Raw genomic sequence first — 23,476 nt, 5'->3', positions numbered from 1 at the left:
TAGCTGCATAGCTTGGCTTGCAACTTGGGAGTTTTCCTCACAGCATGTATTCAGAGTGCCACTGAAGGTGGGACTCGAGGGGAGGGCTGCCAGCCCATACTGGGACTATTTATGATATTACTATTCCCAGCTTCTTCCTATCCTTCAGCTGAAGATCATTACTGATGAAGCAGAGGCAAAATGGGTGGCATATCTTCTCTGTGGCCACCCCAGTTCAGTGCCTGGAACCGTAATGCAACCTGAAATAACTGGCAGTTTAGATTTATATGCTGTGAATGGTGATGCACTGTCCTGCCTGCCACCTTGAGTACTGGACAGAGACCTTTGACAGAGGCTGGGGCAGCAACACAGAAAATCACTCTGCCTGGAACTGCCAGAGCTCTTTTGGAGACACCATTAGTATCACAGTTACTGTGGGACTTTAGTTCAAGATGCACAATTCTTGGTACATACCAGGCCGAGCTGCCATGTAGAGTTGTGAAAATGGATGGTTGTAACACCCTAGAGCAGGAATCCTGAATGCTGCCCCTTCACTAAAAATTTTTACCACTGGGCAGGGGTTGGAAAGGGAAGGGACAACTACTCAGCTTCTGATAACAGTTCATTTTGCAAGACCGTTGCCACCATTTGCACTGACACTTTTTTATAGCTATCTCTGTTAAAGGACAAAAGATGTCCAGTATCCTTTTGGAAGGAAAAAAACCCAACCCAATTATGTTAACACCCAGTACGTTAAAGGCATCATCCTACTAGGATACACTGAGAAGAAATCAGAATAATTAACCCCCTTTGTTTAATAAACTTCCCCTAAAATATCCCCGAAAACGTATTCAGTAAAATTCTATTCCTCCCTGCTCTGGTGAAGAATTTTTTATTTTTTTTTTAGTCCCTCGGGTGGACGCTTATGTCAGGTCTCACTGTAATTACATATACCTCACAGCAGTGCAGGGAGACTTAATTAAGAGAGTCACTGTAGGTGTGTTGTCAGACAGATATAACCTAGTCCTGTTGGAGGAGGTACTAGGATCCAGCTGCAGTGGGCACATTAAGGAAGACAATTAAAGTTTGCAGAGGGTTTGAGATCCTCCTGCAAAAAGCAGCTAGGACACACCCAGCAGTCTTTATTCAAAGCCCCTCAACTCCATCATCAGGGAGTCTGTGGGTTTAAAAATCTCTCTGTACTCACCAGGAGACGCTCTGCTACACCACAAGATTTCATATTCCCTGCCCCCCCCCCCTCCCCCCAAAAAACTGTGACTCACCAGTTTCAAACGGTGACATTTCATTCCCAAACTATTCTGGGAGCAGCTGGCTCCATAACACATGGGGATATGGGGAAAAGGGAGGAGGCAGGGAAGAGCCAGATTGCAAAGTGAAAACCACTCATTCTCTCCCCCACACAGGTATGTTACTTTTAAATTTCAGAACCACATAATTTGGGACACGCTGGCAAATTCCATTGGAGCAAAACAATAAAACAAGCACATTTCAGGGAAAAAAAATTAATCTGCACACGCCAGTGATGCAATTCTCTCTCAGCCAGGAGGGACTGGGAGAGTGCTTTGCTCTCCAGATCTAACAGATGTGAGGAAACGCACTGTCCCCAGTTCTTAATTTCCTTCTGAGTTTGAACCCTGCAGTTCTGGGCTGCTCTGTCGAATGGTTTCTCTGTGATGCAGACCCAGGGTTTAGTCATCAGCAATATCTTCTTAATGATGAACAAATGTATGTGCAGTGGGAAGATGACAACAGGGGAATGACAAAGAAATCACTGTCAGCTTACAGTCCCGAGAGGAGTTTTGTGTCACACTGCAGTTTAGCACAGCTTGTGTCCCTGCTGCAGGGACGTCACTGCCATAAGCATAACATCCGGCACGTGAGGACAGGGCTGCTGCGGGTGCTGGCCTTGTGGGCTTGTCAGCACACACATGAATTTGCTGTCACTGGTGCAGTGCCAGAGGCAGAAGCATAATCTCTCCTGGCCTCAGACTATAAATCCGTGCATGGTTGATTGGCGTCATAGCAGCAATCCAGCCCCATTCATTAATGTTTGTAAAATTCCACGGGGAGGGAGCTGTAAGTGATGTAACCTCGCAGGCTCCCCGAAGGGAGGGTCCGGAGGCACGTCTGCAGCGGGCAAGGCAGCCTGGCACGAAGGCAGGGGCGCAGCGGGCTGCAGGTGGCCCCGCAAGCACACAAATGCCAACAAATGCCATCGCTGCAGGCAAGTGCCAGAGGGGCGAGAGCCTCAGGGCAGGCTTGGCAGGGCCACACACCCACAGGGTGGTTATCCCCCCTCTGTGCTGGATCCTGGATCGGGTGCTGGGGGTGGGCAGACCCATTTGCCCTGCACACACTGTCATGGATGATGACAGCGCACCACCACACACCCTGCTGTGTCTTGCACTGTACAAGCTCATAACCGATCCCCGTGCATGTCCACACAGGAAATGTTTGATTACAATTTCATTCATCTCCTCAGCTGCCTTTATAAAAGGGAAGGCTGCTCTTGCGGCGTTCTCTACCCAGCAGCGGCTCGGGACCTTGCGCTGGCAGATTCAAGCCTACTACCATCCTTTACTTGGGGAAGCCTTCCTGAAACCGGTGCTCATTCAGGGAAGAGGAGGTTGGCTCGCTGCTTGATACTGGCATGCAGCAGCAATGACCTTGGCTAGGTAACCATCTCCTGAATACAAAGATGGATATAAAAGCAGCAATTCCCTTTTCAAAAAACAACCAATCTTCTGCTAAGGTAGGGAAAGGCAGTGGTTTGTTAAATGCATGCGTCTGTCAGAGCTGAATTTTTTTTTCCCAGCTTCCCTAAATGCCCTTCACCAGCAGAGAGGGGGAGGGGACCTGCTCTTTGAAGCCTTTTCCTTATGGGAATGGAAAACACGGAAAGAATTCAATTCTCTGCCATAGCTCAGCAGCACTGATACACGCTTCAGAAACCAAAGCCCAGAAGACAAGCTGGCTGGTGGGCGCGGGTGGCTCGGAGCCTGTATTACTACCCGATTAGCCTTGCTCAATATCCAGCATCATTAAGTGTCCCCCGTAGTGTTAAAGCACAGAAAGAAGAGGGGAAGGAATGGAGGCTGGGGAAGAAAAATTAGGAAATTCTGTGCAAAAAAGAACTGCAGTTACTCCAATCTTTGATCACAAGCACCATCTAGTGAGGGGAAGGATCACTGCAGCAGGCATGGCTCGGGCAGCTGCAGCAACCACAAATGGAATTTGACTTTCACCACAGGTTTGCTTACTAAAAAAACCCAAATATCACCATATGCACAGACCACGCGGTATCTGAATGAACAAGAACATGTCCAAAAATTGCTGCCCTCTGCGTAAATATTTCTCCAGTGGAAACGTGTTCTCCTCCTCCCATCATCTCCCACCAGAGAATCTCAGCCACCCCAAAACCCGCAGGGAAGGAGGCACACAGGAAGAGAACGATTTCCATGTTATAATTTGGGAGCTAAGGAAAAGAAAAGGTAAGTGGCCGGTCCAAGGTCATGCAGGAAGCCAGAGGCAGATCCGGGAATAGAGATCAGCCACCCTGAACCCAGGGATGCCTGAACAATAGCACAGACTCTCCCTCTGTTGTCATTTAACTCCTTCCTAACCCACCAAAACCCAGAAGAGGGGTAGGCTAGCCACTTCTCTGCAAACGTGCCTGCTGCTTCACAGCTCTCAGGGGCCCAGCCCTCAGACCCTACCAGCTTTCACTCCTCCAAACCAAAGAGGGAAGACAGCAGGGAGGGAAAGGGTTGGATATCCTGAGATCTGTGAAGCTGCAGGTAGCAGTTATTTTTATACACTGGGCCTGAGCTGTCCCCTCAGCAATTAAAGCAACACAATTAGTATCTTTTTATGGAAATGGTACCTCAGCTTTGCCACGTCTTCATTTCTGTGAGTGATAAAACATCCCTATCTCCCCTGAAGCCGTTCAACTCTGTTAGAACCGTTGTGGTGTGTGAGGATCTTTAGCTGCAGGAGGAGAGGATATTGCTCCCTCTTCCCTGGCTTTTGGGTTAACTGCAAGCATTGGGGATTTGCAGCAGGATCACACATCAGAAATGCGGTTTCACTAAGTCTACACTGTTCTCATACTGAGCTTGGAAATGCTGCAGTGCAGGGTCTAATGAAGACAGTAATTATAAACAACTGGTACCAAATCCTATAGAGACCAACTTAAAAAAGAAAGACTTGTGTCATGCAAAAAAACTGAGTGCAGTGAACTGAACCTACAGTGAAATTCTCTGAGAAAAGAACTGAGGGCAGTAGTGACCAGGTGTCCAGCACCAATTCTGCGAAAGGACTCTGATGCCCTTGACTCAGACCCCAGTTCCAAACCAGAACTATAACTAGCGCAAAAATCAAGACCGCTTTCTTGGGTCTGCTGCCTGAAAGGGCCACAGACAACTACCTACAAAGAGCTGCAGGGGCAAAGAATGGAAAAAGCCCCAAGAGCCCTTCTTTCTCCGTTTCCCACTGTAGATCTGTTTCTTCCCCTAATGCCCTAGTCTGTTCTCATCCACTCCTATAAACCAAATCTATGCAAGCAGGGAGGGGAGGAGGAGAGTCTGCACTCTTGCATCAGAGGCTGAGACAAGAAAATCTTTAATCATGCCACAGCCCTTTGAACATTTATGTTTTCTAGCCAAAGGCACTGTCAAATTGGGAGCTTTCAGTTCAGACTAGTTCAAGGATGTTTTCCCTGGGGAAGGTTTTTGTTACCCTGTGGGGATTTCTGCACAGATCTCTGCTCTTAGGGTAAAGCAACCAAAGCTTTTCTTAAGAAAGAAGCTACATCTTATACTCCTAAAAAAAAAAAAAAAGGTGACAAATAAAAGCCCAGAAGAACTAGAGCACAAAATTGTTGCCCTAGAGAATAGGGTTAAAAGGCTGTAGATCTGCACTCAGTGATGCTTGCAGTAAAGCAGATGTCACCAAAGACAAGTGCAAACAGTTCCTTGAGTTTGGAGATACTTTTTCCCCTCACAAAAGAGCTCCCACACTTCAGGAGAGCACCACAGAACAGCAGGATGTTTGTCAAGGAAGCGTTAAAATGCTAAAAGGATTCCAGCCCTTTGCAGTTGTAGCCCAACACACAGGGAAATAGAACGGGAGACACTGAGTGCTAATAAAACCAACAGGCGTAGTTTCCGAAGACTATACCAATGTCTACCAGTCGGGCCTGTACGGTCTCCAAAACAAAAGTCCTAGATTCAGGACAGATTCCCCTCTAATGTTTTGGAGAACAAAGGCACGTCAACCTAAGTCAGTCACCTAACTGCCATCCAATGTGCAACATCTCCATCAGCAGGTTTAAATCAAACGTGAATTTGTCTCTAATGACACTATGTTAACTTAAGAAAATGGAATCCAAATCAAAGCAACAAAGCCAAGCCTTAGTTCAGTGGATTTCCTTCTCAGATTGCAACTCCCATCCAACCCTTTGCTATACAACTCGCTACTTGTACAATCACTGCAGGGCACCTGGTTTCAATCAGCTTTGCCAGCACCTGCCAGTCTGGTCACAGACTACTCCTTATTAAAATAAATGGGCTGACAGATACCAGGTAAATGACCAAAGGAGCTTGGACAGAGCTCTCAAGCAAGTGCTGCCCTGTAAGAAGGGGAATACATTAGGCTACAGCTCACCCTGCCCCACTCTGGTGGGAAAGATGCTCTGAAATGTTTTTTTCTAGCTCCAATTTTCAGAAGACTGAACTGATGACAGCTTTCAGTAAGGCTGTCATGACTACCTTCTTCTGAGTTTTATTTTTCAATTTATTTTGTGTAAATAAAATTATTGATTCTTTCCTTTCATTTTGCGTTGGTCCTAAAGCCAAAAAAGTGCATTACCATCATACGTTTCAGAATGCAATTTTTAAGGAAGATCTTGAATTCTTTTCTCCTTTTTCCTGAAATATTGACCCCTTACTAATGACAAACTCACACTGAAGCTGTGAATTTATTTCAGTATTTTCCTTATTAGAAGAGAGGAGCAGAACAGTTATCATAAAAAACTTATGATAAAACTGTCTTTCAAACAGCTGTCATAAAAAGCTAACCTTTATCTCTCTGCTGTTCACAGGGAAAGACATCTGGGATTAACTGCCTCTGGATAATGCTGAAGTATTTCCGACTGCCCTCTGTAAATTTATCTTCTTCTCACACACACCATAACAAAAAGGCGGAAAAGCTCCTGGTGCTGGGATGAGGCCACGCACCCCTTCCTTCCTAAGGTTAAAAGCTCCTTACCCCACTGAGTCCACTTGGACTTTGGGATCACTGGGGCCTCGGGTTTCCAAGGGCCTGCTCAGATGTGAACCGCAGCAGAGCTGTCACCTCAACCTGAAAGCAACAGGACCTGCAGTGCATTCAGGCCCTATTTCATCGCAGACAGACTGAAACGCATCCGTACCACTGCTGCAGCCCGTGAGCATCACCGCACACAGCTCACTTAAAAACGGAGACAGCAGATCTGCCCTGATGGTGGCCTGGAAAGGGACTCTGCCGAAATGCCTCTTTTTCTCCTTCCACAGGAATTCCCCCATTGCTGCTCCCAGTCCCACCGCATCCAGCTTGTCCATCTTCAGCCTTCAGGCGGAGACAGCAAGGAAGAGCTCAGGTCAGTCTAACCAGCAGGTAAAGGCCTTTGCGAAGGGGCGGCCTCCACGGATCCGGCCTGGAGGCCGCACGGGTGACCACCGAGCCCCCCCCCAGCCCGGCAGCCGCAGCCCGCCCTGCTCAGCCCTCCCGACAGCCCAACGCCTGGGGCTCAAAGCTGACAATAAAAACGGTAGAACCCACCCGCAGCTGCCGGCGCCCGGCGAGGCCCAGCCGCGCCCACCCACCGAGCATGCCCCTTCCACCCAGCCCTGCGCCCCCCGCCCCGCGCCCCCCGCTGAGCAGCCCGACCGCGGGCCGCCCGCGGAGGCCCGGGGTCAGCAGTACCCATGGGGCGGGCTGGAGCCCCGCGCTCCCGGTGCAGCCGGTGCAGCCGTAGCGCTGCGGCGGGACGACCACCGCCTCCCCCGGCGGGGCGGGAGGCCGGGCCCGCGGCGGGGGAACCCAGGACCAGGAGCGCCGCGCCCCGCCCGGGCGGCCCCTGCGGCGGACCAGGGCGTGGGAGACAGGCCGCCCTCCGGCACCTACTTCCGGCTAGCGGCGCGGAAGCGTGGCCCGTCATTGGGCGTCCTGGCGGAAACCCCGCCCCTCCCCGGCGGCGGCGCAGGCGCGGGCTGCGGCACTTCCGGCGGTGGCCATGGTGATGGCAGTAGCCAGGTAGGGCCCGGCGGCTCCTCTTAGCCCCTCTCCGGCGAGGAAGCCCCCTGGGGCCGCTCCGCTGTGACATTGCGGTGCCCGCCGCCGCTGGCCTCCGCAAGGGACCCAGGGGTAGGCGCCGAGAGGGCTGCGGGTGCGGGCTTCGGGGGGGCGGCAGGCTGGTAAACGCGGGAGCAGCGGGCGGCGAGGCCCTGGGCTCTCAAATGCACAGTTCTTCCCCGTTACGACCATCAGATAAAGATTTTTATATAAATCAGGGCAGGGACAGGCGTTAAGCCAACTCTTACTTTCTCACTATGTTTTAGGCGATTCTTGATTTGGTAAACGTCTGCAAAATACTTTCTCTGGCACAGCAAATGCTTTAATTTTCTAATCATGCCATTTTAATTTACCATTGTTTGTGTTCCAAACGCCAACAGAGGATTTTCGACTGGGAGGGTTGGAAATGAAGTTTTTAACTGAATAAAAGTGGCAGGAAGATTTTTGAGAAGATTATTTCTCAAGTCCAGTCTGATTTTTGGGTGCTGGAAACATATTCTTTCCCTGTTCCTGTACCATGGGGCGAGGTGGTGGTTTTGCGTAACAATTATGTAAAAACATAATTAAGATGCCACTGAATGACTACTGAAATACAACAGATAGTTTTGCTAGGCGTTGCTTCAAGTAATGCTTGTGAGGTGGTAGCTGGTTCAAATCACACTAGAAAAAGTGACTGCAAAATCCTGCAGCTGGCACTTACCCACCCCTCAGCAAACAAACACTTGCTCGATGTTGCCAGCTACTTAAAATGAGACCCACCAGCCACCAGTGCATAGCGCTTCTGTAGCACTCTTGATAACACCAGCTGCTGACAGTTTTTTGGAGAATTCCTGTTGGGTTGTTGTATTCCTTCTCCTGAACCCCTTCTGTTTTCTGTTTGAAATGGCTGTATTGTGGCAAGGAGCTCTGTCCAGTTCCTGCATTCTTTCTTAGGAGTTTTACTGGTTTCTGATGACCTCAGTGTATATTTGACATTATTTTCCGCTTATGAAGTTTGGAATGAAAGCTGATTACATAAGCATGTAAATGCACTCTCACATTTCAGTAATTCAGTTGTTTGAATTAATGTAATCACTTTCTTCACATTGGGTTTTGAATGAGATTTTTTTTTAAACTTAACTTGCCATTTATGGAGATCTTGTGCATCAGAGAAACTGTCAGCAAATTTCCCCTTGGCTTATATTAAATCACTGAGTTAACGGACAATGCTATATGACTTTTTTTTTCTTAGATGTCTGTAAGTTTGATTTCAGTTTCTTTCCAAAGCGGTTGCATCAGTAAAACTGTTTAGCGGATATAAAATGGAAGTAATGCTCACTTTACTCCCTCTCAGACACGGCTTATGAGGGGTTTAGTGAATTTGGCCTGCTGAAGGGAATGCCCATTTCCTCAGTAAATAGCGGGTTTTGATGAAGTGTGATGAGAAACTCATCTGTCCATTCAGTTGTGCTCACAGTTCTCAAAAATCCTAAGGGAAGAAATTAAAAGTCTCTTTTCTTTCAATGAGCATGACACCCATTTTAGAGTGTGCACCGTAACATCAGCATACTCCCAAAAAACAATTACAGTAATCGAGAATTGCAGCTGGTTCACAAGTTGCCTTTCCCCCTGCTCCCACCTAGAGCACGGAAAGACTAGTATTTGTCTTGATGGATGCTCTGGATTCAAGACTATAAATTATTTGATTAGTATCAGAAATAATCTGAGAGTCATTGTAAGTTTCATATAATTTTGAATTCACTTCTATCTTTTCAGTCGGGGGGTTAAATTACCCCCACATTTGAAAGGTCACAGACCATATTCCTGAGGTTTGTTTTTAGAGGCAGTTCTTGGCTGTGCTAGCATTGGACAGCGTGCATTTGCTTGGACTGCTGCCATTTCCAAATTTAAGTCGGGTCTGTCCTGTTAAAAGACCAGAGGGAGACACCATCTCACAGAGTCACTGGCAAGTGAGTTCTTTTCAAAGGTAGGATATTGTGCTTTCTTCAGACTAAAGTCGGTAGCTAGTAAAGCTTGGAGCTGCTGTGCTTCTGGACAAGGGCTTCCTTAGACAAAAATTATTTTTTTTCTTCCTTTTATCCCCCCACCTTTTAAAGGACACCTTTTGATTTCTGAAAATAGCCTCCCAGTTGCTCACATTTGTCATGTAAAGGACAATGTGATTCTAGGTGGCCGAAGGTAAAGGAGAATAGGAGTTGTTTAGGAAAACTACCATGGTTTTAGTTCCTTGTAGGACTTGATCTCATCTCTGCTGCCTTTAGTGCACTCTTGACCTTATTAACTAAGATCCTTGTTCCTTCAGAAATCATTGTCTTGGCTTTTACAGGATAACATCCAGTTTTCATTTTAAGGGGAAAGTTGTGGGGTTTTTTTCTGGATATATGTGATTCCAATCACCTGTATTTGCTTACATTATCAGTGCTGTTATTTTTGCTCTCTAATAACCTGCATGTTCCAATCCTGCCTTTTGGGATGGAGAACAGAGAATTACAGGACTTTATCTGAACCAATTATGAGCAGTGGCTTCTCTCCTGCAGATAACCTGGTGTCATACATTATCTGTTAACAACGAATAACAGTTTTTCTCAGCATGAACACCCAAATTTTTGAACAAAGGTGACAGTGGGGTCTCAGACCTTTGAGCAAGAGGTGTGAGGATAGCCAGTTCATTTCAAATTAGGTGTGGAAAACCATGTGTTCCCACCCTCCCCTACATCTTTAATGTGATGTAGCTTTATCTGCCCTCGGATGTCTTTAGCTACTTCAAAGCGTTATCTATCATAAGTTGGGTTTCATGCTTTTTATCTTCTTCTCCCAGCCTTTTTCTTGCAACTTAGCATTTTTGTTGATGTGAATCAAGTGGGGTTTTTATCTATGATTATCTCGTTCTCCTTCAGATTGCAGCACTCTTTTCCTCTGGCCTTTGCAGCAAATAACCCAATACTGAACAGAATATAACTTCTCCTTCAGGTTGCAGCAATTCTTTCCTTTGCTCTTTCCACCAAATAACCCTGAAAACTGAACAGAATGTAACTGCTACCCTGTTGTGTCAGTAGCCTGGCACCGGCCTCCGTACAATGGATATTGTTGAACATACTGCAGTGTGGCACTGTGGCTTGAGCCTGTTTCCATGTTCTCTTGTTCCACTGATATTTATTTTACAAATTACTTTTTTCAGCATGTTCAATATGACAAGCTAAAATAAGGACTCCTGGGTTTGTCATATAAGCTGAACTATGAAATCAAAGCCAAACTTGTTGCTGTAGGTCTAAGTGCCGCAGAATCTTTCCAAAATAATTTAGTTGCACTAGGTTGTCCTCTTTCTGAAGTCTGACTGAACTGAGATTTCCTTTGTTCTATGTCACTTTTTAAGGGACCATTTGAGTACCTTCCTTGGAAGAAGGTATTACAACTGTATGCCCTAATAAAAAAGGATATACATCTCTGATCAGCGAGTCCTTCTTTCTTTTCCTTAATCCAGTTTTTCTCTTCCCCATCCCGTATTCCCCTCCCCATGTGTCAGAGGTGGTTACCTGTTGATTCAGACTCTAGCGTGGAAGCTGCAAAAGTGGGTTGCTGCTGCTGACTGGGTTCTTGGCTTGCTGCAGCCTTCAGGCAGAAGTTGGGTAATTTGCTCAGTTCCTGTGTATAATATGGAGAAGGAAGGGTAAAAAAAGAAGAAGAGAGAGAGAGAAAAACAAAGACTTGGAAAGATTTTTCAACTGAAAAATGATTAAAGGCAGACCTTCTTTGTTTAGAAAGTAAATGAGTAATATTTGACGTGATTAAGGAATAAGTTAACCAGGCATAGCATAACTGGTTCATACTGAGCAGCAATAGATGCTGCCTGACCAAAACACAGTTAGCTTTTAGTTGGTAGGCTTGGGGGCTCTTTTCCACCAACTCCTGTGGCAAAAGGTTCAGTCCTTGCAAAGTCAGCCTTTATTTTTGTTACAGAATGTGAAAAAACGATGCTGTGATCAAACATGGGACTCCTTCCTGTCCCCTACTATGGTTTTGTTAGAAAAGGTGTTAGAAAAAAACCCTCTTCCCAGTGACTCTTGCGTCTGCTTTACACTGTCATCTGCATTTTACTGAGATCAGAAGCAAAGCTGGTTAGGGCCAGATTTTTAAAATGCCTCAGATTCAACCTGGGCTCATAAAAGAAGTGCCACTCCACCTGTCAGTTCCCACCTTGGAAATAATGAAAGGTCCTAAATGGGAGCATTTTTGATCCCAAAATGTCTTGTAAGCCACACTGCTCAATGTCAGCGCAGCACCTGCTGTCCCTGCCCACATCTTGTCTTCTGAATCTCAAGAGACCTTTGAGAGAAAAAAAATAAAAAGGGATAACAAAGAGGGCAGCTGCATGAAATAACTGGCTGAACATGAACCAGTAAGGAGAACCTTCTTCTAATCCAGCCTAAAGAAGGGTAGTGGCCTTGGGTATAAAAGGCTCTTTCCCAGGAATTATTTTAGGGGCAATACGCACTCTTACATTAACTCAACTCTACCAGTCCTCTGCTATAATTCAGTACAAAATACACTCCTGTCAGTGCACTCAGTACAAAAAGGTGGAGGAATAAGATGCTGGTCTGAGTAGCTGGGTGCTGTGCTCACGCACTGCTTTGCAATGGAATGAGTTTAATCCTCCTTTTGGATGTCTGATTTCCCACTTTGGGCATATTCCCCATGCCTGGGAGAGCCTGTGGCCTGGATGTCTGTCTAGCCGCATTATACACAGCGTATTACACAATGATTACACATGTATCCATCTACACTTTGTAGTTACATGACTTAGCTCAGGAATGGGAAACTCCATAGTACCTTGGGAAGAGTTGTATACTAACTTGGTGGTTTTATTTTTAGACCTTGTGAAGCTTATTTCAAGCTAGCTCAGCTATCTTTATGTCTTATTTTATTGTGTTTTGGCTATACCTTCAGAAGTACTTATTTTATACAGTTCACTACTGTTTCAGCAAGCGAGTCTGTTTACTAACCAGTTACTTAAGGAATTCTGTCCAAGCCCCCAGTGGAAATCTGGAAGAGCCTGACATTTTCCACATAGAGTATGTAGAGCCTCTGCCATCCCCTCAGCTCCATACAAGCTCAGTCCTACTTAACGACCCTGAATTCTGGCTTAGCATTATTAGCTGCCTCTTGTTTTCTGCTTTTCATGCTGTCCTTTTGTTTGAAGTGGTGTCTGAGATGTGTGCTCAGACCTTTCCAGTATCAACCTATCTTGCAGTTCCAAGTGCAAGAGTTCACACTCTTATCTGTACAACAGGGGAGATGTACCGATAGTTGGGTTTGACTTTGTCTGTGACCCAAAAGTTGTGTAGATTCCAGGAAGGGCTTGTAACTGACTTTACTGTGACACCAAGCATGAAAGCTTGGGGAAATTTACAGTGGGAAAATTAGTGGCCTTTTTTATAGCAGAAGTATCACTTACTCTTTGGCCACGTAGTAAGCTGTAACTTAAACTACTCCCTTGAGGGCAATGGCTTAACGAAGAGATTAGGGCTGTGCACTGGTATCAGAATCCAATTCCAGCATGAGCTAGGTCTCATAAATACCTTTAGCGTGAGTTTCATTAGCAAGTTTAATTTCAGTGTATTAGAACACAGGTTCATGCTGTTAAACTGCACAATTAATGTTGGCACGAAAGTAAAGAGCATAAATGTAGGCTTTAGCCTATTAGATTGAACATGTGGTTCATTTAAATTAGAAAACTTGTCGCCACTAATGGGTGGTGAAAGACACTGGAGATGGAAGCGCAGCTTTCAGCACATTAAGCAGATGATGTGCTCAGAGAGAAAACTTACTCTAAGCCTCTAGAAGATAGACTGGCTTATATCCATGTGGGATAACACACAGTAACTGGTCTCTGGCATGTAGATACTGTGGTACTGGTTGTTCTAGAGAACTCTACGAGATTTTATTACAATAAGAAGAACGCAGAGATATATCCCACCCTGAGGAGCTTTCACTCTAAATACGTTTTGCACAAGAGAGTGAATCTCGAGTGAAATGTGGGAACAGCACCTCTGAACCCAAGTTTGTTACATGACAGCTGACAAGATCCAATGCCAAGTGTCCTCCTGGGATGTTCAGATTAGCATTTAAATGCCTAAAATTGGATACTGATGTGAACTTTTGAAAGTCTAAATGAAGGGGTGAGGAAATCTTTTGAAGGTACCTATGTATGGGATTCGGTTTATAGGTGGTCTAAGGTAGGATTAAGAAAAAAAGAATTCCCTAGTTTTCAAGCCTTGGCTAATTTTCTTGATGGTGAAATAGTCTGTTTCCTTTCATCTTGTGGCTCTAGGAAGACGGTTCAGAAAGGAAAACTCATGGATCTCACAAGCACAGTCATCATCCCGCTGCTTTTTGGCAGCTTGGGGATCTTTGCCCTTTTTCGGCTGCTGCAGTGGATGCGGATGCGAGCTTACCTCCAGGAAGCAGTGGTCGTGATCACAGGGGCTACCTCTGGCCTGGGAAAAGGTAGGTATGGAAAGAAGGGCACCAAAGGCTGGACAAGCAGAGGTTAGTGGAAGGGGTACCTGTTGGAATAAAGCAGCAATGAGCAGAAAGTTCCTACTGCTCTGAATTTTGAGAGACATAGTTTGCACAGCCGTATCAGTCGTAACTATAGCCAGTGCAAATTTTGATGCAAGAAAGTCTCAAAATTTGTTAAGGGAAATTTTAATCATCCTGTTTATCAAAGCAAGGAGCAAGTTACACTGTTGTGCTGTCAGGGGTCTTTTAACCACATCCTGAAAAAGCCAGGAAGTCAAATCGCTTCTCTAAAACTTCCCAGAACTGGTGTTCTGCGTTCATGTTTATTGTATTTCCAGACACCCTGCCATACTTTCCACTCCCTCTCCTTGGCCCTCACCCTCAATTTCAGGTACTTTTTCTCTTGTAGTATAAATCTATCCATTCTAAAGTCAAACTCTTAGCAATATTAATGCCAGTGAGTGTTTTTTTCTAAACAAAACAGCAGTATTTTTTTCCAAATAAAGCTTATTCTCTGTTTGAGTGGATACATTCCCTAATTCTGCTTTCTATAATTGCTTTAAAAGCTTCTTGAAGAGAAGACAAAGTGCTCCCTGCTGTCAAGGCTTTTCATTAGGATAAGTACATTTATGGAACAAACAGAGCTTAAATTGATGCTGTCTCTGCATGTGAGTTTGTTGGTAAGGACAGGGATGTTCAGTAACTGAATGGCCAAAGGAGATGAAATGGTCCTCTCTGCCTGTCACAACCAGAGAGCTGGGAACGGTAAAAGAATTTGTATTTCACATCAAGAAGAGAGAGAACCAGTATCTCAGGAGACCTTCCAGCTGTGGTAGACTGGGCAGGTGAAGTGCTGTGTGTTGCTGGGTGTACAGATTTCCACCACCGTACAGTGAAGTCTCCTCCCTTTCTGACACTCACTGGCAAGATCTTACACCATTCCCTTCACTCCCAGTTAGTAACATACTGGGCCACCTCTAATTACTGTGCGTTCCTAAACACCCTTTGCTGTCATGCACAAATAGGGAGTTTGTCTCATGATCACAGAGGGGTAGGGTAGAAGGACATGCCATTGCCTCAGCAGCTGGTAGCACAGAGGACAGTAGCATGGCATGCCTTCCTCAGCCTTTCCTTGGTGAAGAGGATCACCCTGCTGAAGCCATTAGCGCCGAGGCTTCCAAACCTCTGGAGGTGTTCACTAAAACTGCAGCGCCTAAGACCAGGCTCCGCTGCGTTAGATGACATATACAAGGTAACTGCAGTCCCCGTTAACAAGAGCGTATAGTCAAAAATTAAGAGGCACAGGAAAATTGGATCAGCTGATGGGGGAGGATGTGTAAATAGCACAATAACTGCATAACCAGCACAGTAACTGAGCACACAAGCTGCCACGTGTCTGCAAAGTCACAGGAAAATGGCATCTTGCTGTGACTTCACCAACCAGCCTGTCACTCAGGAGTAATAAAGCCACCTTGGATCCTTGACAACTAGAAGAAGCTTTAGCCTGTCACCAGGTATGATGTGGGTCTGCTGTGTGTCATTCAAATATCTACTTTTCTCTCTTCCTTGCTTCCTCCAAAGAATGTGCAAAAGCCTTCCACGCAGCTGGCTCCAAGCTGGTGCTCTGTGGCAGAGACAGCGAGAAACTCAAGGATCTTGTGCAGGAGCTTTCTACTGTGACCAATCACCGGAAGAACGTAAGTGTGGGAGGAAAGGCTGCTTGTCCCGTGTGGCTGGGATTTCTGTTCACGTTATTACAGAACTCACAGTACTGCTTGTGGGTTGTTTGTTGAGCAATAGGAAAAATGCAACTCTGTGGTTAGGGATAGATACTGCTGTAGGAGTACATTGAGCTGGCGTGTCGTATCTTGTGAAAACCCTACAAAAATAAGCCATCTAAAAGACTCCTTGCCATGCAATGGAAGGGAAAGCACGTGAGTGGCAGAGTGCCCAGACCCCTTGCATCATATGTTATATCCTGAATCTGGAAAAGTGACTTTCCTTCTGTTGGCTTTTATTTTTCATGACTAGTTCTGTGGACAGTGGCTAAGAGAGGTATTGTGGGCTTCTGCAGAGAACACAGGGGTTAAGGTTTTTACTTTTTCAGATACATTTTCTTTAATAAGACAGTCTTGAGGACGATCTCACTTGCCCCTTTCCTAGGCTCTGGTATAACAAACAGGCTACAGGAGCAGAGAAAAACAGGAGCACAATCTGCTTCTGTCAGGTAGTCCTACCAGGTTCGGACAGCCCTGCTTCTGTGCTTCCAGAGCTGGGAAATCCCATCGCGAGCGTGAACATACAGCGCATTCAGCACAGCCTGACCTGATCTTTTGCTAACTTCTGTTTATTCACAGACGCACAAACCTCACACTGTGATATTTGACCTCTCAGACACTAAAACTGTCCTAAATGCTGCTGAAGAGATCCTGAAGTACTTGGGTCATGTGGACATACTGATCAACAATGCAGGCATCAGTTTCCGAGGCACAATTGTGGACACAGGACTGGATGTGGATAAGAAAGTCATGGAAACAAATTATTTTGGTCCTGTAGCCCTCACCAAAGGTACTCGTGGTCTGGTTTACAGGGGGACAGTGGATTTGGCTGATACCTTCTGCAGGCCAACACAACTAAGCACAGCTTTACTTCTGTTCGTAATTGTATTTGGTACAGTACAGTGTAAGAGGGGAGGAAAGTTTTGCTTTATGAGCAGGCCTAATGCTTGAGCCTGACTGCATGGGAACTACTTGATTAGAGATACCATCTTGTTTAAAACACCTCCTGACTCTAGTCTGGCAGGAACTTAGGGAGAGAGAGAGGGTTAGCCTGTCCGCCCTGGTAGAACACCAGAGAACACAGCATGGGTTCTAGGTGAAGCTGTAGCTTTCCTAGGAAGCTGCTTTGGCTACACAGAAAGTTCAGCCTGAAGTGCGACAGGTGCAGGGAATGGAAAGATGTACTGGTGGCAAAAAAGAGCAAGTCCTGCTGACCCTGCCTGTGGGAAATCATAGCAACTGTAACAGCCTTTGTGCAGCTGCGCTGGCACAAGGAGACTCCTCAAAGGTGAATGTCCCAGCCAGACTGCAGCTTCAGTCAGAGGCACCCTAAGCACTGTCCCCTGCCCAAGCCCTACACTGAACAAGGATCTTGTAATTCATTTAGGCATCTCTTGAGTGCTCTGAAAGCATTGATTCTTGACAGCAGCAATGGCAGGACTTTTATTCTGAACAGGTCTTTTCTGTCTTTTGCTAGCACTTCTCCCTTCCATGATCAAGAGGAGACAAGGGCACATTGTGGCCATCAGCAGTGTTCAAGGCAAAATAAGCATTCCTTTCAGATCCGCATGTGAGTACCTCCCCAGATGATGGGGAAGACATATTTGGGGCACCAGACTGAATGAATACTTGGCTACTGCTTCCGTAGAGAAGCTGTAGCTGTCCATAGAGCTGGCTGCATGCAGGGAAGGCAGAACCGTGCATCATTCTCAGTGCGGTCACAAGTCACTGGCAGCTGTTGAGGAAGGCACTCGCAAATACAAAATCTTAGCACTGTCCTAAAGTTGTTAAGGAATGGGGAAGAAGAGCATGTTTTCAGTGTCTTGAAAACAGCTTGATATTCCTATCTTAACACTTTAAAGTCCCTGTAAACTTTCTGATTAATTCCGTAATTTTACTGCATTTTATGCTTTTTTGTTTACTTGGTTCATCTCCTTTAAGAAAGTAGGAAGTTTTTGTTTTAAGAAGTTATAAAGTGCCATGGCACAACCAATGCCAAAATAAAAGCCTAAACAGTTACCTTGATCCAGAAAACTCTACATGCTGTGTCAGTTGTGACAAGAAATGATATCGGTGAGATTACTGGAAAAAGCCTTATAAAAGATGGAGGAACTAAAAGGAGAGTGTTTGGCATACAAACATCTGTAAATCCCTGAAAAGAAACATAGAAATAGAACAGTGGTGATGGCATAAGAACGGTGGGCGTGATGCTGAGTGAAGGAGAGCCTGGAATGTCTGGGCCATCTGGTCTTGCAGGTGATGTGGGTCTGACTGCACCAAGAGTGTTCTGAAGAGCTTCCAGAGTGTTGCACAGCAACCCGGGCTGTGTGGGCCTGGCACATGGAGCTCAGCTCCTGCTCAGGTCCTCACACAGGGCACGTGGCCTGCACCGAGCGCTATGCTGCTGGCGTCAGCCCTGCAGCCATGTTGAGATGATGGCAGTTATGGTAGCAACCAAGTATACGTGGGAAGGGAGTGAGCGAAAGGAGTCACTCAGCCATTTAACAGGGGGAAGTCCTGCCCTAGGCCACGCTTCTCCGCTCCTGTCTGCTTGTGTGATCAGGTTTTGACTTGTGTGCAGCCAAGCCCTGAGCCCGCTCTGCAAGCCCGTAATGCTGAGCGTGCGCAGGGCAGCTTGGCAGCGGGCGGCAGCTCTGCCCTCCTGTGCTGGCAGCGTTCCCCCAGCTCACCTCATCAAATGCTTCCCAAGCCAGGCTTTGCGTCTCCTTTATCGCAAGTGGGAGGCAGCCTGGGTTCACTCCAGAGTGCTTTGGCACGGCTGTGATATTAAGCTCAGGATCCTCGCCAGTCTCCTACTTGAGCATTTACATTTTGCCCTCCTAAATTGCCTCTCCCCCACTACCTGTTGCTGCTGCCATTCACTAAAAGAAAAAAAACAACTCCAAACCACCAAGCCCAGAAGTTGGAAAACAGCTGCTGGGTTCTTGCTGAGAAGTGGCTGCATTGCAGTGAAAAACCCGTTCGGGGGAATGAATCTGCTTCATATCCCTGCTCCTTCTCCTTAGTGTATAGTCCTTTTCCTGTTTTTCAGATGCTGCTTCTAAGCATGCTACCCAGGCCTTCTTTGACTGTCTACGAGCAGAGGTAGAGCAGTATGACATTGATGTGACAGTTATAAGCCCCGGATACATTCAGACGAACCTCTCTCTCAATGCTGTAACAGCAGATGGATCTCGCTATGGAGGTGAGATAGGATTTTGTGCCCTGTATCTAAAGCATCTCCACCTCACCAAGTTACTCCAGTGTGCTTGCAACATACGGCCTCTGGTGGGGGCACAGATTAGCTCTGAAGTATCAGAAGACTTTGGATGCAGGGTAGGAACACTAACTTCCAAAATTTACCTTTCTTAGACAGCAACTACAGACTATTAGCCCAACCATCAATTACACCTGCCTGTTCTCCCATACACAACTGATGTAAAACCCCAAACCGTAGAAGCAGCCATGTGCAGTGAGAACAGAGCATTCCTAGGAATAGTACTTCAGCATGGGCTTACCCGCTGGCGTTGGTGCTTACTGGGCTTTCCTTTGGCAGTTACGGACAAGAACACCGCCGAAGGACAGACCGCTGCGGAGGTCGCGCAGGTGGTTCTCAATGCAGTGGGGCAGAAGAGGAAGGAGGTACTGGTAGCCGGCCTAACACCTTCCCTGGCTGTCTACCTGCGAAACCTCTTCCCCCGGCTCTTCTTCACCTTAATGGCAGCGAGAGCAAAAAAGGAGAGAAAAGCAAAGGACTCTTAGAGCTCAGCTCGTTCGAGCAGTAACTGTAGGGAGAGGCTAACCCCCTGCAGTTTGGCTGGGCCATCAGTGGAGGTGCTCCTGCAGGAAAAACCTTTCTCAAAATGCTGCAATTTACCATTGCATGGAGAGTGGGAAGTGGTTTCCCCCCCATCGGGGCAGGCCCGCTTGCTGGAAGACAGCACCTAACCGTCACCTGAAGAAGGGTGCTTGGACAGAGGGAGGCTGCAGGGGGGGGTCACTCCAGGGAACATACTTTGCAGCAGGGGAGGCCCATGTGCTGGAAGATAGCATCTTATCTCGCCTCACTCCAGGCACGCTCAGCTTGGCTGGCCTGCTACAAATAAAACCCACCTGTTTTGCCTTCACACAAGCAGATCTTAGTATTCCCCACCCCATGGCCCCTGTGAAATACACTCCTCAGCTGGGAGCTCTTGTGTCTCCTTCCCACTCCTTCCAACCTGACCTAGAACACGTTGCTTGAAGTGGGAAACTTCACAGAACCTCTGCTTGTTAACATGCCAAATCATCTCGTATGTTAAGCTAAAGTCAAGTCCAATACCACTTTTAAAGAAGTAACTGATGTAAAATTTAAGTTTTACTTGGCAATTATTTTATCTGTCTGAATCATGCCTTACTGATGTACAGGGACATTTAACTGCGCTACCCGACAGCACAGTATAAACCCCAGCACAAGTTAACGCAGGGGAAGCACCGAACAGACAAACTGGCGCAGCCAGGTAAGCCGTTGTGTGCGAATGCTGCGCTGCTGACAGCAGCACACCTGGTCGCCCCCGACCTAGAGCACAGAGTGGCCGTGATTCTGTAGCTGCCAGGCACACTGCCTCATGGCAAGCAGAGGAGAATCTGTGTGTGCATAGGGGTAACAGTATAGGAGACAGACCCTTAGTTCTCATTTGTTTTAAAGCAATCACAGATACTAATTAGGATCACATCCCGTGGGGAAGCGATACCCACTTGTTCACACATCACAGGCTGCAGGGAGTCTGACAGCCTGAGGGAGTGCCCTATTCCATTCTTCACCCCTTCTCCTCATGTGAGGGATGCCAGCACCACTAGGAAAAAGGCGCGGCTGCACAGATAAGTTCAATAAGGACAGAAATAATCTTTTTAAACTTACAATTGAAATAAAGCCTACTAGTCGGAATGAAGGTCCAGACCCCTGCTGCCACCTCCATGCACTTACCAGCATTTTCCACGTGTACTGCGTTGTGTGTCCTGCCTGTGAGTGCACATCTGATGACAAATAAATTACATTGCTATGAAATAAATCCTTTGTTCTACTTCAGCTCCTCACAGCAGGTAACGTTAGAGGAATGGAATGCAGGAGATTTTTACTTTTCTTAAATTCCTGCAAGGTGCTATCGTACCAGTAGTATTTGCAGAGCAATATATTTCACCCCAGCCCTCTTTACATCATCTGCTAGCTTACAGTAGGCAGAGTGTGAATCCACACAGGGCGTTAGTCATACTAAGCCTCTGATACAGGTGTGCAGGATCAGCAGGACCTTCTCTTTCAAAAAGCCTTTTCTTTACTACTACAGGTTTATAAATGATAGCTCTGAGAATCCATCCCAAATGATGACCAGGATGTGTTTAATGCTGCTGCTGCTCATTTAGGATATTCCCTACCTTTTATCACTGGGTCTGAAGTTGCAGATTTGTTACGTAAAGGCCTAGGGTTGAAATTACAAATTGAAGCTCTCAATTCTCTTTCTCTGAAAGAAAAAGAGGTTCATATCTCTTTTTCTGTTAAGACAGGAAACCAAGGTGTTATCTTCTCTCCCTCTAACGGAAAGTCTAGGTGGAGTTTCTGTGAGCATTAGTTGTGCTTTTCCTTTCCTGATTTGCATGTTCAGGTCCTCCATTTCTTGGCAAAGTACAGTACTCCTGCCAGTTTTGTCCAGCTGCTCCGTCTTCTGGCATTTCAGGTCATGGCTACCCAGGAAGGACTGAGGGGCTGCTTTGCATTTCTGTGTTACCGTCCAGGGGGCTGAGGGGTATAACACATCAGGCCTGAGGGAAAAAAATTCCGTGTGGGGAGTTACTATAGTTACTGTTTGAACTACAGCTCCAAGTCAGAGGTTACTGAGAGCATGCACATTACCCTTTGAAACTGAATTCCCTCGGTGTGACGAGAGGAATGCAGCACACTCCAGTTCACAGCACCTCCGCAACGGTCTGGATGGGCAGCAAAGCGTGTGGGGCTCCTGAAAGGGAGGCTCGTCCTCAGCCACCGTAACCCACAGCTACTGGCACCGGGAAGGCAGATGCAGCAACCATCTCACACAGCGCACCAAAACACACAACCCTCAAGACCCCTCTCGCCCTCCCAGGTCACCTCGCATAGTTACAGCACCGCCTTACTAATAGCCAGGATGTCACCAAGCATTGTAGCTAGGTTATCACTAATATTTCTTGGAAAACAAGCCCACCTACGCCCCATCCACATCCTTTCCACCTTGGAAGGAGTGAAGGATGCATTTTCAAAAAAGATCTACCTGTTGTGACAGCTAAGCTGACTTTTCAGCTTTCCTCCTGCAATAAGAGACTGCAGGAAACTTGCTCATTTTTAATTCCAGAGCCTTCGATGTAAGCCGTGCATTTAGGCAGCCTACCGAGGGTTAGTCCATCTGCCACAGCCATCACTCCAGGCAAGGGAAAGCTTAACAAAAAAGTGCCAGGACCACAGAGGTTTCGTGGAGAGAAGGAACTAAGAGCCCTGACAATTATTCTGCATTGATTGAAAAAGAGCAGGAACGTCTTGTGTGTGGCTAGCACAGGGATAGCTGAGGGCCTGCTGCAGCACTAACGTACATACTAGCTATGGCAGATCTGCCATTAGTTTAAAATTAATCCAGTAGATGGGACCTTAGAAACAAACCCCAGGACTCACAGGGCAGCCTGCCCAGCAGTCTTGGCCTAACCGCAGAAAGATGAAGTAGCTGCATTTCTTCCCCTCCTCTCTGCCAAGGCAACTGTACATTGTTGCTATAAATAGAGCTGTACTGGATCCCAGCTTATTTTAACCTTGGAGGGAGACAACGCAGCCACTGTACCGGCAAAAGGGGCAAAGGGCTGTTGCCACCTAGAGATGTCTCGATGCCACCAGAAGCTTCCTCGGGGCCACGGGCCTGCTGGGAGACAGCTGCCTTCACCAGTGATTAAAGTACTTGCTCAGAATTCCCAGCAAACCCCATTTGCCCAGCACATACACAGCTGGGATGTGTGCCCTGCCAACACAAAAGCTGCATCAGCAGAAAAGCACCAGTTGGAACCGTGGCCAGAAAAAGCCTGCTGCAGTCTGGAGGCAAGCACTTCTCGGTGCCTGCTCTTGCAATTTGGAAAGATAAAGATAGAACTACCAAAATTGGTTTCCAACCTCATGAGATGCCCTCCCAAGGTCAGCGCTTCAGCTGCAGAGGTCAGGCTGTAACTACCCCTGGAGCAGGCAGTACACCTGCGTGCAGGCAGGTTTTATTACAGGGCTTTGCTCTTGTGTTCAGCTCGTAACGCTTGAAGCCGTGCCAAGGTGGCCTTGTGAATGCAAGCCACACCTGTCTGCCCTCTGGTCGGAGGGCACTGTAGAAAGGCAGCTCCTGTATTTTAAAAGGAACTGGCAGATCTTGCAAAATATTACATACTTCCCATTCTAAGAGTAAGATGTTGATAGTTTTGAGCTAAAAGAGGACTTACTGCACAAGACTGAACTCTAAAACTTCAGATAACCCAGTTACAAGATAGGTGGATGCCTGGCCGTGGCAGCACACAGCTCCAGGAGCACACGTTCCAAACAAGAGCATAGTCAGGGCGCAGCCATCCAAGTTGCAGCAGCAGCAACAAAGCGCAGAGGTAAGACAGCCAGGTTCCACCTCAGCAGCCCTCAGCTGTGGTATGACACATCTCAGCAGAGATGTATCCGCCCTAGAAAGAACTTGTACCAGAACTGAGCAGAATGTGTTTGTAGCTGGAAACTCAGTGTTATCTCCATTGTGCAGAGCAGTAATGGCTGGAGGTGGCAGGGCAGCAGAGGATTTGGACACCCTTAGCCCCAACCATGAACACTG

At 46.8% G+C, this 23,476-nt stretch overlaps 1 protein-coding gene across 3 annotated transcripts; it reads left to right on the top strand.

Moving 5' to 3' along the window:
• Window positions 1–7,236: 7,236 nt before the first annotated feature.
• Window positions 7,237–20,680, top strand: DHRS7B (dehydrogenase/reductase 7B). Of its 3 annotated transcripts, none has more exons than XM_013296123.3 (7): window positions 7,237–7,293; window positions 13,661–13,836; window positions 15,433–15,548; window positions 16,209–16,419; window positions 17,107–17,199; window positions 18,682–18,834; window positions 19,186–20,680. In XM_013296123.3, the coding sequence occupies exons 1-7, from the start codon at window positions 7,274–7,276 to the stop codon at window positions 19,389–19,391; spliced, it is 975 nt and encodes a 324-aa protein (XP_013151577.1). In that variant the 5' UTR covers window positions 7,237–7,273; the 3' UTR covers window positions 19,392–20,680. The 3 variants fall into 3 exon arrangements, with proteins under 3 accessions (XP_013151577.1, XP_005229055.1, XP_055660886.1); XM_005228998.4 differs by having other exon boundaries at window positions 7,278–7,404; XM_055804911.1 differs by lacking the exons at window positions 7,237–7,293; window positions 19,186–20,680 and adding an exon at window positions 19,002–19,179.
• Window positions 20,681–23,476: the final 2,796 nt, after the last annotated feature.

Source organism: Falco peregrinus, chromosome 5, assembly GCF_023634155.1.
Source record: "Falco peregrinus isolate bFalPer1 chromosome 5, bFalPer1.pri, whole genome shotgun sequence".
In the NCBI taxonomy this organism is placed as follows: Eukaryota; Metazoa; Chordata; class Aves; order Falconiformes; family Falconidae; genus Falco; species Falco peregrinus.
Note: the sequence above shows the minus strand (reverse complement) of the source record. Positions and strands in the feature narration are given on the sequence as shown.

Excerpts from the sequence above, each read along its gene's own strand:
- DHRS7B (XM_013296123.3), top strand. The coding sequence starts at position 7,274 with ATGGTGATGGCAGTAGCCAG. Across the intron at positions 13,837-15,432 it reads TACCTCTGGCCTGGGAAAAG|AATGTGCAAAAGCCTTCCAC; the intron begins GTAGGTATGGAA and ends CTTCCTCCAAAG. Across the intron at positions 15,549-16,208 it reads TGACCAATCACCGGAAGAAC|ACGCACAAACCTCACACTGT; the intron begins GTAAGTGTGGGA and ends GTTTATTCACAG.